At 35.1% G+C, this 14,580-nt stretch overlaps 2 protein-coding genes across 6 annotated transcripts in view; one reads left to right on the top strand and one right to left on the bottom strand.

Moving 5' to 3' along the window:
* Positions 1-3,828: 3,828 nt before the first annotated feature.
* Positions 3,829-9,219, bottom strand: LOC119838946 (zinc finger protein 26-like). The gene is made up of 6 exons (XM_038365098.1): positions 8,921-9,219; positions 8,060-8,210; positions 7,439-7,489; positions 6,548-6,607; positions 5,841-5,960; positions 3,829-4,962 (listed from the first exon to the last, which is right to left on the bottom strand). The coding sequence occupies exons 1-6, from the start codon at positions 9,059-9,061 to the stop codon at positions 3,908-3,910; spliced, it is 1,578 nt and encodes a 525-aa protein (XP_038221026.1). The 5' UTR covers positions 9,062-9,219; the 3' UTR covers positions 3,829-3,907.
* Positions 9,220-9,967: 748 nt separating this feature from the next.
* LOC119838941 (zinc finger protein 32-like) overlaps positions 9,968-14,580 on the top strand; it is a 26,983-nt gene continuing 22,370 nt past the window's right edge. For all 5 annotated transcript variants that reach the window (XM_038365092.1, XM_038365087.1, XM_038365090.1 and 2 more), the window contains exons 1-4: positions 9,968-10,206; positions 10,929-11,079; positions 12,475-12,528; positions 13,786-13,875. In XM_038365092.1, coding sequence (XP_038221020.1) covers positions 10,072-10,206; positions 10,929-11,079; positions 12,475-12,528; positions 13,786-13,875 — 430 coding nt within the window. In that variant the 5' untranslated portion in view covers positions 9,968-10,071. The remainder of the gene's footprint in view (positions 10,207-10,928; positions 11,080-12,474; positions 12,529-13,785; positions 13,876-14,580) is intronic.

Genomic DNA, 14,580 nt, shown 5'->3' with positions numbered 1-14,580 from the left:
TTAACTTGGGTTGCTTGGAAGAAATTGCTATTGAGCAATAAAGCCGCCCTTTGCACTACATTTCCTATTTTTTTTTTTTGTTAATTTAATTGTTTGTTGAGTGTGCAATAAAGAATATTTTGTTTAATTTCAAAACAATATCAACTTTCAGACTAGTTAAGTTCAAGATTTATGTTTCTAGTTATTGTGTGGTTAAATTCTTTTAAATTAGCTAGGGGTAAACTCAATTCCCTGGGGTAGTGGCGTTGAAAAGGTTAGGAACTATTCCTTTAGAATAATATTCCATATTATTCCAAACATTTTAGGTAAACATGTCAATTCATAAAAGTAATTAAAAATAATAGAAAGGGACAATGGTGAGCTGTTGTAAAGAAAATAAATTTATTTATGTGTCATTTATTATAGTCTTATGACACTGCAGAGACAAAAATTTCAAACAGTATACCGTACAACCCAAATCAACAGTATCCAAATAATTTGAGTGAAAATCAATATATAAAGACTTGTGTAGTAAAAAATGTCATGTTTCTATTATAGCTAAGTTTTATATAACATAGACTTTTTTACAACTAATCATATTTTAAGGATGTAAGTCATAGTAAACTGAAATAACGAGAGGTGCTTTATGAACATAAGAAATGGAGGAAATCACCAACACTAATTAGTCATATAAAGCATTTGATTTACAAGTTCTTTGTTTGTACCATCTAATCTGAAGTACTGACCTGACCATAATACTTTCACAAACAGAACTTTACTATTCACATGTGACACGCTACCCTTTTATCCTGGGGCCAACCTGAACAAAGATGGAGGTTCAGTTACTACATAACACATCTGAACCATTGAAAGGTAACTGGTAAGTGAAAGAATTTGCCTTTATTTACCATCGGACTTCATAATGCAATTAAGAATTCAGACTGGATATACAAATGGGCCTTTTATTGTAGAGAACAATACAACATTGTGATATCCAACCTATTTCAATATTATGTTCAATATTTGTAATTTACATTGATTATTGTGTATTGATAATGTAATTTGGCTCATCGATTTAAGTAATACTAATTCAATTAGTATTACTTAAATCAATGAGCTAACTACTGACTAACCAGAGTTGTGGGACATTATTCTGTGTTAATAATATTCTTTGTTAATGTGTTGTGTTGTTTTTAACAATGGCTAAATATGCTGCATCACTGTGAGTGAAACGAAATTCTGTATACCATGTGTACGAGTAATGAAAATTAAGAATTATAATTATTATATACAAGCATATTTCAGCATGAATAACAGAAATAAGACAGACTGATCTATCGACTATATATATATCGAGTACTGAACAACACACCTATACAACGATGTAATCATTCGCTTAGAAAGCTTTTTCATCAATTCCACCCCAAAGAGAAATAAATAGTCGATGAAAGTACGATGAAAGTAAAGATGTACCATGAAAATAATTTAGATTAAAGACCACGCGGGCGAAGATGCAGGAAACAAGCAGTCCATAGGTTAACAGTTTGCTTATTTCAAAATTAAAGAGTTTTTATTCGAAAAACGAGCATGTAACAACCATCCTACCTCAAATTTCATACTTACTAAACTAGAAAATACTGAATTTCAACATAAGATACAAGAGTTGGAAACATATCCGAGAGCACACAATCAAGAATCCTTATTCCTTGAGTATATTGATTAAGCAAACCCTAAATTAATATACGAGTAAGTATGTAAAAAGACACAAAAGAAACAAACAACGAATAACCAACACAAAGAAATGAACGTTATTAATAATACGGGTGCCTTATTCTTCTTTTTTGTCTTTTCTATCTATATCTCTATGGTTGTATCCCGTCCAAACTGTCACTCGTCACATGACAGATAACGATGTGAAAAATTAACAATTTTGGACAGATAATCAATATAAATTACGAATTTATAGTATGTTTATTACCCGTGTGCTTCCTTATGTATAACGAATTTCCATCGTTGTTAAGTCTATAGTTGAGGCAAGATTTATTTACTATGATATCATCTGATGGTTCATTTGGCGTAGGTAAAATAAAGAACAAGTCTCATGAATTTCCGATGCATAACTCTGCCGAAGCGTGTACTAGACAGAGCTTATTATGAGCGGCACATTATACAATGAACATTATCTGCACGAGATAAGGTGTTTATTTCAATTAATGTTTTACAAACGCTGGACGATCGGACGTTTTTTAACGATCTTTTAAAAAGCTGTATTTGCTTATGGATGATTCCTAATTTCTTGTCAAATCCAATGACTATGAAATATGAATGCGACCACCTTGAAAGCTCTTATTTTCAAAACATTGAAAAATCGGCCCTAAATGAAATAAATGTGATGGTAAAAAATATAGTAATAAATCTAAAAGCTCCCTTTTAAATACAGTATCAACTAAATTCTCTCATTTGTTCTTATACAGAGTATACATTAAATAATTAAATCCTGGCGACCCTATTCGGGATAATAAGATAAACTCCTATAGAGTTTGAATTAAATCTGCCTGCTCAAAGTGGATCAAAATCGAGTATAAAGTAGACGGTTAGATACAAACATACAGGTGAAAAACAAAAGCAGGTTATAAATAAGGATTATAGGGCAATGATGTTTTATTAGTACATAAATTCAGAAGGGTCCATCACCTCCCCAATCATTGCTTCCTCGATCCAGTCATACGCCGTAGGCACGCTAGCATAAACCCCATGTATGTTTTCTTGATATTTAAATTGTTTTTAATTAAGGGAACAACGCGCGGTATATTAAAATACTATTTTTTTCTTCAAAACTTATCTATTTTCATATAGATGTGAAAGATTTAAAATGTGAATTATTTAAAGTATTTTCTGTAGAAAGAATCATCTTTACTCTTGATAATAAATAAAATTGAAAAATGCAAATTACTTTTATTTTGTACATTTCATTTTATAACAAAGAATTATATACATTTTATTTATAATCAGACAGCTTTACAAACTGCATTTATTTCGTTTTATTCAATCGTCTATTTCTTATAAGCAATCTATTTCAATATAAGCACTGTACAAAGAGCGTACAGTAGTACAACGCTTTTGTTTCTGCTATTAAAACACGCTAGCTGCAGCCCCCTGAATAGTGTCCCGAGCTGCTAACAACACGGCGTGTGTAGCTCGTACCTACTCTCTTTGATTGACCCGTTTGAATGTCTTTTTTCAAGAACTGTATGGATTATTTAGACTGTGATTTGTCAAAAACTATAAAATAGGCTGTCACTAACCTAATCAAGTTGGGAAACTGGCGCAGTCCCGCGGCTTCGCTCGCTACACTATATAAAATGTACAAAAATCACGCTTTTCAGAGATTTCATAACATTCTTAATGACGCGTATAACCTACGTTCGCATTTATAATACAAAGTATTGTAAAGTATTGTATGTAAGTATATACACCATATTGATCATCCAGCTTCGACCGTAACGTTTGGTACATTTCTTGTACCTTAAAGTTATGGAAATAAGCTCCATTTTGCTTCAACATTTATTCCGACTTGCATTTTGACACACGCATTTGAGGTCAGTATTAAGTTTGTTTTTGTATAGAATTGTGAGTCTAGTTGTTTTTAATGATAGAATAATAAATGTGTTTTTAGTACATAATTTGTATGAGCTTAATTTCGGTCAGTCACGTACCGTTATCTATGCAATTCAAATTTTAGTTAATTGCAATTTTGCTTTGTACAACCGTGATCTATAATTACGCCCATAAACACAACTGTCAACGTCAAAACGCAGATAACAAATCCATAGACTACACCGACCATATACTACACCGATCATAGACTACGCCAGCCATAGACTCTAGGACCAAAGACTACACCGACCATAGACTACACCATAGACAATCACGCGGTCGAGTGGTGCGCCCGCAAATGCACCTTCAAGCCGGCAATTTGCACGAAACCCTTCCCGCACTCCTTGCACACGTATCTCCTATCGTTCGTATGTATACGCACGTGCGTCTCGAGGTGCTCCTTCCTCTGAAACGCTTTCACGCACACGTGGCACTGGAACGGCCGCGTATCCGAATGGCTGACCATGTGCCGTTTCAAATACGTCTTGTTGATGCACTTGAAGTCGCACAGATCACACGCGAACGGTTTATCGTTGTGATGCACGGACATCAGGTGCCATTTCAGCGAGTTGTATTTCACGAACGTCTTGGAGCACAGCTCGCACGCGATCTGCAGCGATTTGTCGTGCGCGAACGCGACGTGCCGCTTCCGTAGGTACCAGCTGGGGAATCTCTCGGGGCACTGGGCGCAATTGAAGTCGCCCTTATGGGTGATACGATGGTAGGAAAATGCGCCGTGCGTTTTGAACGACATATTGCACGTTTGGCACACGTAGTCCGCGTTCGTATGCTCCAAACGCACGTGCTTCTTCAACATGAACTTCGTCGGGAACCCTTTGCCGCAACTGTCGCACAGAAACTGCCCGGTGCCCAGGTGGTTTTTGTACACGTGGGACAATAGGTTGCCGAAGAACGAGAACGTCTGGTCGCACTGCTGGCACGGCGCTTCCGTGTCCGTCAAACGGAAGGCGAATATCGAGCATCGCACAACGCTATTGTACCCCTGTTTGTGCGTTATAGTGATGTGATCGAGCAGATCGTCCAACGTTTGCATGTCCTTCGGGCATATTTTGCAGGATAGCTGGCTGACTTCGAACTTCACTTTCGTCTCCGTGGTTATGGAGCGCAGGGAACTGTCCAGTTTTATCTCGTAGTGGTCGTAGTGGTGCTGCTTCAGTTCTGAGAACTTTGTGAACACACGGTCGCAGAAGAAACACATGTACTTGCTGTATGACCACCGGAAGGGGGTAGCCGTTGAAAACATTATGATCAACTTGACGATGTCACGAATGTCGGATGTGCGGTAGTCGGATGGTTTTTCCACGTCTGAAATCAAATCAAATCAAATCAAATCAAATCAAACAATCAATAATTCTTCTTGACAAAAAACTGAACCGTTTACAAATTAACAAAACTAGACCAAATTCGAATGGGACCGCATTGGAGGGATCAACTTTCATGTACAAAAAGAAACTTACTCGGTTCACCCAGTAAATAGTTATGAAGTGACAAATACAAAAAAAAATGAATCGAATTCATAACCTCCTTCTTAGAAGTCGGTTGAAAACAGAGCAATTGCGTCTTTTATTTTTGAATTATTTTATTGGGTGAAGTTGAAAATTAATTAACTTATATTGAGCTTATACATAATAATAATTATTATTTTTTTATCCAACTTTGTTTAAAAGCTAATTCATTAATTAAAATTTAGTATCATCCAACAAATCAACTTTAGGTTTATAAACTCCAGTCATCCCTACTGGCTCACTAATCCTACTCTCCTACTAATATTATAAATGCGAAAGTTTGTAAGGATGTGTGTGCGTTTGTTGCTCTTTCACGCAAAATCTACTGAACCGATTGCAATGCAATTTGGTACGTAGATAGCTGGACAAGTGGAATAACATATAGGCAACTTTTTATCCCGATATTCCTACGGGATACGGACTTACGCGGGTGAAACCGCGGGGCGCAGCTAGTATTGTTATAAATGCGAAAGTAACTCTTTCTGTCTTCACGACTAAACAGAAGCGATTTGTATGAATTTGGTACGGAGATAATTTTACTCAGTTTCAATCCCGGAAAACCCACGTGAACAAAGATCTATGCGAGTGGGGCCCGGGACGGTCCATCTTTTTCTTTAATTTCGCGGGCAAAGCCACGGGCGGTGACCTAGTGTGTAGTATAGAAAAATATTTTAATACCTTTTCTCGATTTATCTTCACAGCCTTCCTGCGTGATTTTCTTACACTTTTTATTCTTAACTTTAGCTTTCGGCTTCACCTTCTTCAAATCGCTCAAATGCATCTCGTCTTCTGTGTTATCTGAAAATCAATATTATTCAAATCAAATCAAATAGAATATCAGCACGTTTGCATAGAAACTAACTGCTCTTCCCGGCTTCGCCCGGGTTGCATACAAAATAAAATGTAGACTGGATGACAAAGAATTTTTAGATTATTAGATCGTACTAGCTGCGCCCCGTGGTTTCACACACGTAAGTCTGTGTCTATATGGGGATAAAAAGTACCACACCCCCACAACACCGGCTTGATATAGTGGCATGCCACTGTGTTTCGTACGGTGAGTGGTGGAGCTGGAGGGCCGTTTTCTTTTCCTCACCCTTCCCAGTCCTTCCATTTATTCCTCTAGTCTATCCTTCCTTAATCCCTTCCCAATTTAAAGTCGGCAATCCATTTGTAGTGGAGTAAGGTCTGCAATCGATCTTACGTCTCTCCAAATGTTTATGCGTTGTGGTAGCGCTTACCATCAGACGACCCTATTATTGTAACTATATTTTCATTTTTTCTCGGATAGCTGTTTATGATCCTAGTACATGTTTTTATTATCTAAATTTAAATGAAGTAACCTCCGAGAAGTAGCTAATGTAACGAAAAGTAAAATATCTCACCACCAGTATCCATTTTTATATCGGAACATTGCTTTTTTTCATCTTCGAGCGTTGTAAAATCTGAAAAAATAAAATACAAAATTATTTTATCACTCCGAATTCGGAAAATGGAACCAAGTGGGTATAATTCTGTCGAACAGAAACAATTAGGAGAAGCAATTAAGTCAATCGGTTGAAAATCCATTGAATTAACTAGAAACAAGGCAATAAATTCTATACTAATACATATTAAAAAGAGGAAAGATTTCATTTTCTGTTTGTTTGTTTGTGTGTTTGTTTGAAATGAATAGCCTCCAAAACTACTGGACCTAATTGAAAAATCATTTCTTATTCTTTTATTATGTTACTAGCTGCGCCCCGCGGTTTCACCCGCGTGGAATATCGGGATAAAAGGTTGCCTATATGTTATTCCAATAGTTCAGCTATCTACGTACCAAATTTCTTTGCAATCGGTTCAGTAGTTCTTGCGTGAAAGAGCAAAAAACACACACACATCCTTACAAACTTTCACATTTATAATATTATAGTAGTAAGTAGGCAGTAGGAAGTAGGATAGCATTATGCCCGTGCGAAGCCGGTATGGGCTGCTAGTAAATAACACAGTCGAATTTAAAAAATGGTTGGAAGTGCTTACATATGTGCCTGTGGTATAAGATCAAAAGAGTTGTACTACTGTATGCTTATCATTATACTGTGGTATAAGATCAAACGAGTTGTCCTACTGCATGCTTTTCATTATACTGTGGTATAATATCAAACGAGTTGTACTACTGCATGCTTTTCATTATACTGTGGATTAAAGGAGTTATACTACTATATGCTTCTGTATATTCTGTGCTATGAGTCTATGTTCACCTTGTGATTAAATGACGATGGAACATATTTACTTACCTATGTCTAATTCTTCTTTCACTGTAGGCGCAGTGCCTTTGTAGGAGTTGTCTGGAAATATTATACACAAATCATTGATTAATCGAAAGAAATTAAAGAAATTAAAGTCTACACATATTTACTAGCTGCACCCCGCGTTTACACCGTAAGTCCGCATCCCGTAGGAATATTGGGATAATAAGTTGCCTATATGTTATTTCAATTGTCCAGATGTCTACGTACCAAATTTCATTGCATTTGGTTCAGTAGTTTTTGTGTGAAAGAGCAACAAACACACACACATCCTTAAAAACTTGAGTAGTTTTTTTAATAAATTTTTGTATATCTATGTTCTGCGTGTTGGTTCTAGCTTATCTCTTAAACGGCTGCAGCAATTTTGATGAGACTGTCACTAGTAGATAGCTGGGAAATTTGGTATACAGACAGTTTATGAGCTGACTTGGGTGATAGGATAATTTTATCCCGATTAAATGCTCCCTTCGGATGAAACAGGGATCTTGATATCTGGGTGGAGTCTGCATGAGCATCTAGTTGAATATAAAAGATTAAGTGTATGGTATCCAATAACCTTGTAATAGATATTTATAAATAAATAATCAAATATTAAAACTAAAAACTCACCAAATAAAGCGTTCTTATAATAAAGATCGTAGAATTTCTCCTCGCACTGTTGAACTTGTCTTTTAAACGAGCTGGCGTCTTTTAGTTTGACGACACACTCTGGACATATTGCATTTGTGACATCACTTAAATTCCCTGTAACTGGTGTAATCTAGAATAAAAAAGCATTTTTAACATGCATTTGCATTATTAAACTGTATGTTTGTATGTAACCTACCTAACCTATGCTTTTCGACTCAATTTTGATACACTTGAAACATACAGATTTTATTCAAACTTTACACACTATGAACATTCATTGACAATACAATTAGTTTGTGGATCTTATCCTAATTTGAATTAAACTAGCTGCACCCCGCGGTTTCACCCGCGTAAGTCTGTATCCCGTATGAATATCGGGATAAAAAGTTGCTTAAATGTTATTCCAGTTGTTATACAGTTGCGTACCAAATTTCGTTGCAATCGGTTCAGTAGTCTTTGTGTGAATGAGCAACAAACACACACACACATCCTTACAAACTTTCGCATTTCTAATATAAGTAGTTACTTAGTCCCTTCATGTAGAATAAGAAAATTTAGTTGATTCTGTCATCAACGCGTGTATTTTTAAGTCTTTTTCGATTATAAGTCATCGCTCAAAAATTTAATATTGGGTGAATATGGTTAACAATGCAAAATAATATAACAATTTTTATCCTCGTCCCCTTTATGTACACTATTTATTCAGTTTAAAATATAGCTGGCGAAGCTGCGTGTGGGGAAAGTAAGTAAGGAGTAAAAAAGTGAAATACACGTTTTTTATACTGAAAACCCAAAGAGCTTGAACACAATTACTCATTAGCTACATAGTATGGTACTTACGTTCATATCAAAACAATTTCTTAACATATCACAGAAGTTTTCTTGTTGCGAAGGCTCAAATAACTTATGGAAATTCCCTTCGGCGTGACAACACCTACACAGATCTTTCTCTAACTTAAACACTTCGCTCTCAGCCGCCATGTCAGAAATTTGTTTATTTTGAATGTGCAACGGTATTTGCAGTCTTATTTTATTTTTAGTTAAAGATTGTTCAATTTATACAATACAGTATATGGTTTTAGGACCCTATTTAAAACAATAACAACCACAACATTGACATTAGATATCAAATATGAAAACAAATTGATTTGATAGTCATAGAGAACTTTTTATTTCTATTAGTCCTAATTTTGTTTCGAACGTCGAAAAAATTAGGAATACGCTAGTAACTAAATGTTATATTATATTATTATATGTTATAATAGGTAAATTATGTTCATAAATGATTATTTTTAATCGATACTTCACTTTATAGTATAAAACAAAGTCGTTTTCTCTGTCGCTGTATTGTGTATGTGTCGCTTAAATCTTTAGAACTACGCAACAGATTTTGATGTGGTTTTTTTTAATAGATAGAGTGATTCATGAGGAAGGTTTATACGTATAATAACATCAATAAATTACACCGAATTAACGAGTGCGAAGCTGCGGGTAAAAGCTAGATATTTTATATACACAATAAAACATACAGCCGCATAACAGATACCAATTATTTGGATAAGACATAATATTTAAATACACACTTATTATACTTGATTAATATAAAAAAGATCATTACATAACGGTAAAAATATCTTTATTTAAGTTCACCCCAATCATCATCAACAAAAGTTTACTTAGATTGACAATGTCTCGTATTGTATTTTGTAATTGTTCGACTCATAAACATTTTATGAAATTATGTTAATTATTCAGAGTTCTATCAAGAAAACACTAAATACCAAACACAATAAATTTAGCAGCCTATGAAGCGAAAAGATAGGGATCCACATGGTAGCCTCGTCCATTTACTGCGTATCACAGTGAAATAAGCATTGCTTAGTCTATGGTATATGGAATTTCCTATCTGGGAATCATGATTCTCGTCCGATGTTTGTATTTATAAAAATTGCTCGATCTGTAACTTAATTTTTATGTTTATCTAAAATAAAATGGTGTCGGAGGGTGAAATCTGGAAATTGGAAAAGAATTTGTGTAGGTGCTGTCACGCGGAAGGAACTTTTGATAACTTGGCGAACGAAAAAGACATTTATTCAGATATGCTCCGCTATTGTTTTGATATTGATGTAAGTATACTAAAACAGTGTCTAGAATTTATTTGAGGAATAACATATGACATCTCTGTTATCTAAGTTACAGCAAATATCTAAACGTTACTATATCGTCCATATTCTATATTGTTTTTTGATATGGCAAATGTATAAAAAATAATTGTTTATATTAAACGAACACTATCCTCAATTGAAATAATAATTTTTGCTATCTATATTCTTGAGTTCACAACATTTTGGTATTACAGTGAACGTAAATTATCAGTAACTATAATTAACAATAGCTTCTTAGATCTTGAATATTGTACAGTTATTTTATAGAAACAACAATTAATACATAATGTATTATAGGGCCTTGCCCGCATAGTGTGATAATATTGCCAATTAAAATGTTTCACTGCACTAAGAAGTAGCCAATGGCACTCTATCCTCCTGAAGTTACACTGAGAACATATTATGCAGGTTTAGGATAAACATTTTATCTAATACCAGCTACTGTCCGCAGTTTCGCCCGTGGGGTCCTAATAAATTTTCATAGTAGAAACTTTCATCTACTTGAAGGTCGAATTTATCAAAATCCTTTCTTAGCAGCTACCTACGCATTTACATCCATCTGCATGCCAAATTTCAGCCTAATCTGTCCAGTGGTTTGGGCTGTGCATTGATAGATCACTATGTCAGTCATTCACCTTCGAGTTTTATAAATATAGATAAGTATATTAATATCAACTTTACAGGTCACACCAGTGCCAGGAGTACTGTGTGCTCTCACATACACAATATGTCCGCACTGCATACTAAAATTACGTGATGCCAGCGCATTTAAGAAGCAGGTGCAGCTATGCGAAGAAAAGTTCCTCGAATTGTACTATAAAAAGGCCATAACAGGTACAAATTAGGTTTTTAATATATTTTAAGCTGTAATGATTCAGTTATAGTACTAAATTAATTAAATATCCTAATTGAAATATTGATTTAATGAATAATTAGTGCAAAATTATGCTTTGCATCAAATTTTTGGAAAACATACTTACCTAATCATTATCCCTACTAATATTATAAATGCAAAAGTAACTCTGTCTGTCTGTCTGTCTGTCTGTCTGTTACGCTTTCATGCCTAAACCACCGAACCGATTTTGATAAAATTTGGTATGAAGATAGAACTGAACTTGGGAAAGGACATAGGATAATTTTTATTGCGAAAAAAGGGTAGAAAGGGTCGAAAGAGGGGATGAAAGTTTGTATGAAAGTTCGTTATTGTCAAACCGATTTTGATGAAACTTTGTATGAAGATGGAGCTAAACGTGGGAAAGAACAAACCATACTTATTAATGTGAAGAAAATACTCCTTACCATGTCGCGCGATATAAGCGAATTCTACGCGGGCGAAGCCGCGGGCGAAAAGCTAGTGTTCTAAATAACAATAAGTCGGGTTTTGCTTCTTCACGCTATTACTCCAGAACTCACGAACCAATTTCCACGGGTTTGCATTCGTTGGAAAGATCTCGGGCTCCGTGAGGTTTATAGCAAAGAATATTCGAGAAAAATTTTAACAGAAAAGCGGGAAAATCATTTTTCACATACAGCCATCTGGTGGCGAAACGGAGTTCGCCAGGTTTGCTAGTATCATATGTATTATATATAAATTAAGGTATAGTTTGAGTGAGCACTAAATAATTAAATTAATATTACATTTTAAAACCGTTACATTGAGTAAAACACTATTTTACGATTTAAATATTATTTTTATGTATTCAAATGCAATATTGCGGGAGGACTAAAGTTTTGTAATGAAATGTTTATCCTGCTATCCAATTAATATTATAAATGCGAAATTTTGTGAGGATGGAAGTTTGTGTATGTGTATATAATTTGTGACTCTTTCACGCAAAACCTTCGGAACCGATTGCAACGAAATTTGGTATGTAGACGGCTGGATAACTGGAATAACATATAGGCAACTTTTTATCCCGATATTCCTACGGGATACGGACTTAGAAGTTGGAATGTCATTAGTTTACTTTTTATCTATGAGAAGTAGAAACTACCCTCAATTTATTGTTATTTTAGTTTGTTTTCTTTTGTTAATCGTACTTATAACGCTAAGCGAGTAAAAATGATGTAAAAAATTGTATTTCTCTGTAAGTGATTTAATTGTAATCTATAGAGAAATAAAAGTATTTAACCATAAGTAGGATTAGGATAGGATTTCAATGCTACAAAACTGAAAATTAATTTTATCAAATATGTTAATTATATTATATATTTAATTATTATTTCTAGTTAAAGGACAAGTAACGGATGTGAAGGATGAGCCAGATGTATATTATAACATGGGTGAGTTATCACACTATCAAATTTCACACTAATATTATAAATGTAAAAGATGTTTGTCCATCAATCACCCTGAAACTACTGGACAGATTTTGATGAAATTTTGTATGCGCTGACTTGGGTGATAGGATACTTTTATCCCAATTAAATGATCGCTTGGGATAAAACAGGAATCTTGATATCCAGGCGGAGCTGGGACCAGCGTCTGGTATTGTTATATTTATACCAATTTTAAATGCATTATCCCATCCCATCACATCCTATTATAGTAGAGTAAAAGTTATTAAGAATGTATGGATGTTATTTTAAATTATATGTCCTCCGCAAAGTGTATGTAGTCTATACTTATATTATAAAGCTTGTTTCTTTGTATGCACTAATCTCAGGAAACAGTGGTCCGATTTGAAAAATTCTTTCAGTGTTAGATAGCCCATTTATTGAGGAAGGCTTTAGGCTATATATGTACCACGAGTAAAGCCGGGGCGAACCGCTAGTGTGTCTGTAAAATCGTAAATGATAGTCTTAGCTGGTCATAAACAAGGTACTGAGTAATAAATAAATAAATAAATAAATAAATAAATTTTTTCTTCCTGTCCTATCCTACTTCCTATTTCCTATCCTACTAATATTATAAATGTGAAAGTTTTTAAGGATGGGTGTATGTTTGTTAATCTTTCACGCAAAACCTACTGAACCGATTGCAATGAAGTTTGGTACCGAGATAGCTGAACAACTGGAATAACACATAGGCAACTTTTTATCCCGATATTCCTACGGGATTCAGACTTACGCGGGTGAAACCGCGGGGCGCAGCTAGTAATAGATTATGACGTTTTTTGATTTTTGATGATTTTAATGCTATAAATCTAAAAATTAAATCTAACAAAGGCCGCGTTAAATCGATATAATATTGTAATCATTGAAATAACGTTTCGTTTTGGTTGTGATGGTTCTTAATCATCTCAACAGATGGCGCGGGGTGCCCCTTAGGCACATGAAACTGAAAGAGTAGAAGAATTCTATTATTGTAGCGGCATCACGGGTGGCCGAGAGGCTAGGCGTTGCTGCGGTTTGGCAAAAAGACGCGGGTTCGAATCCCGCTGCGTGATCAAATTTTTTCTATACTTTCAAAATTTCTCATTGATAATGATGTGTTGGTTTCATACCGCAATATATTTGCATATAAATTACATCACTCCAAACGTATGCTACGAACGGAGCTATGAGAGATGAGACTTAATTATGTCGCGATGTTCTCAGATTGTCCAGATGAACTCTCGCCGGACGATGTCGATATGGAAGCAGATGATAAATATGATATGTACGACTATGAAGATGACATATATAAAGGTATGTTATCATAAACGTAAAAGTGACTGACAGACTTCTAAATCCATATATGACACGCAAATGTGACGGACTGACTTCTAAATATATGAAACTCATACGTATTTTGTATGTGGTAGTCGAGCACGCTTCGGCACGAATTGGGCCAGCTCGCACCGGGGAAGTACCACACCCCCACAGAAGACCGGCGTGAAATAGCATTCTGCTGTGTTTCGTTCGGTGAGTGGGGGAGCCGGAGGCCCATATCCTTTTCCTTACCCTTCCCACTCCTTTCCTTTATTCCTATCGCCACTCCTTTCTTAATCCCTTCCCAAAAAAGTCGACAATCCATTTGCAGAGGCGTAAGGTCTGCAAAGGACCTTATGTACAAATGTTCATGGGCGGTGGTAGCGCTTACCATCAGGCGTCCCACCAGCTCCATTACCGACTGTAACTTAAAAAAAAAAAAAAAAAAAAAAAAAAAAAAAAGCCATCTTGAAATTTAAATTTTGTCATATTGTGTAATATTGAATTAATTGATAGCCCTTTCATTTGATATCCATATTGAGGAAGTTGTGGAAAAATGTTAACCACCATTTTGTGACGGCGGACATTTAATTTTTACCAATCAAGAAAAGAAATAAAATGAAATTTGCGTATACGTTGCGTTTTGCGTTGAGAGTTAAAAGTGCAACTAAGCAGTTAATTGTGGACTCTTCCCTAAAATAA

Source organism: Zerene cesonia, unplaced genomic scaffold (assembly GCF_012273895.1).
Source record: "Zerene cesonia ecotype Mississippi unplaced genomic scaffold, Zerene_cesonia_1.1 Zces_u006, whole genome shotgun sequence".
NCBI classification, from domain to species: domain Eukaryota; kingdom Metazoa; phylum Arthropoda; class Insecta; order Lepidoptera; family Pieridae; genus Zerene; species Zerene cesonia.
This window is presented reverse-complemented; position numbering and strand designations above follow the sequence as displayed.

What these genes read in the sequence shown, in the direction of transcription:
- LOC119838946 (XM_038365098.1), bottom strand. Translation starts at nt 9,061, where the DNA reads ATGGCGGCTGAGAGCGAAGTGTTTAAGTTAGAGAAAGATCTGTGTAGG. An exon ending in GAAAGAAGAATTAGACATAG is followed by an intron (nt 6,608 to 7,438) that starts GTAAGTAAATAT and finishes TTATTTTTTCAG; the next exon opens with ATTTTACAACGCTCGAAGAT. An exon ending in TGAAGATAAATCGAGAAAAG is followed by an intron (nt 4,963 to 5,840) that starts GTATTAAAATAT and finishes ATTTGATTTCAG; the next exon opens with ACGTGGAAAAACCATCCGAC.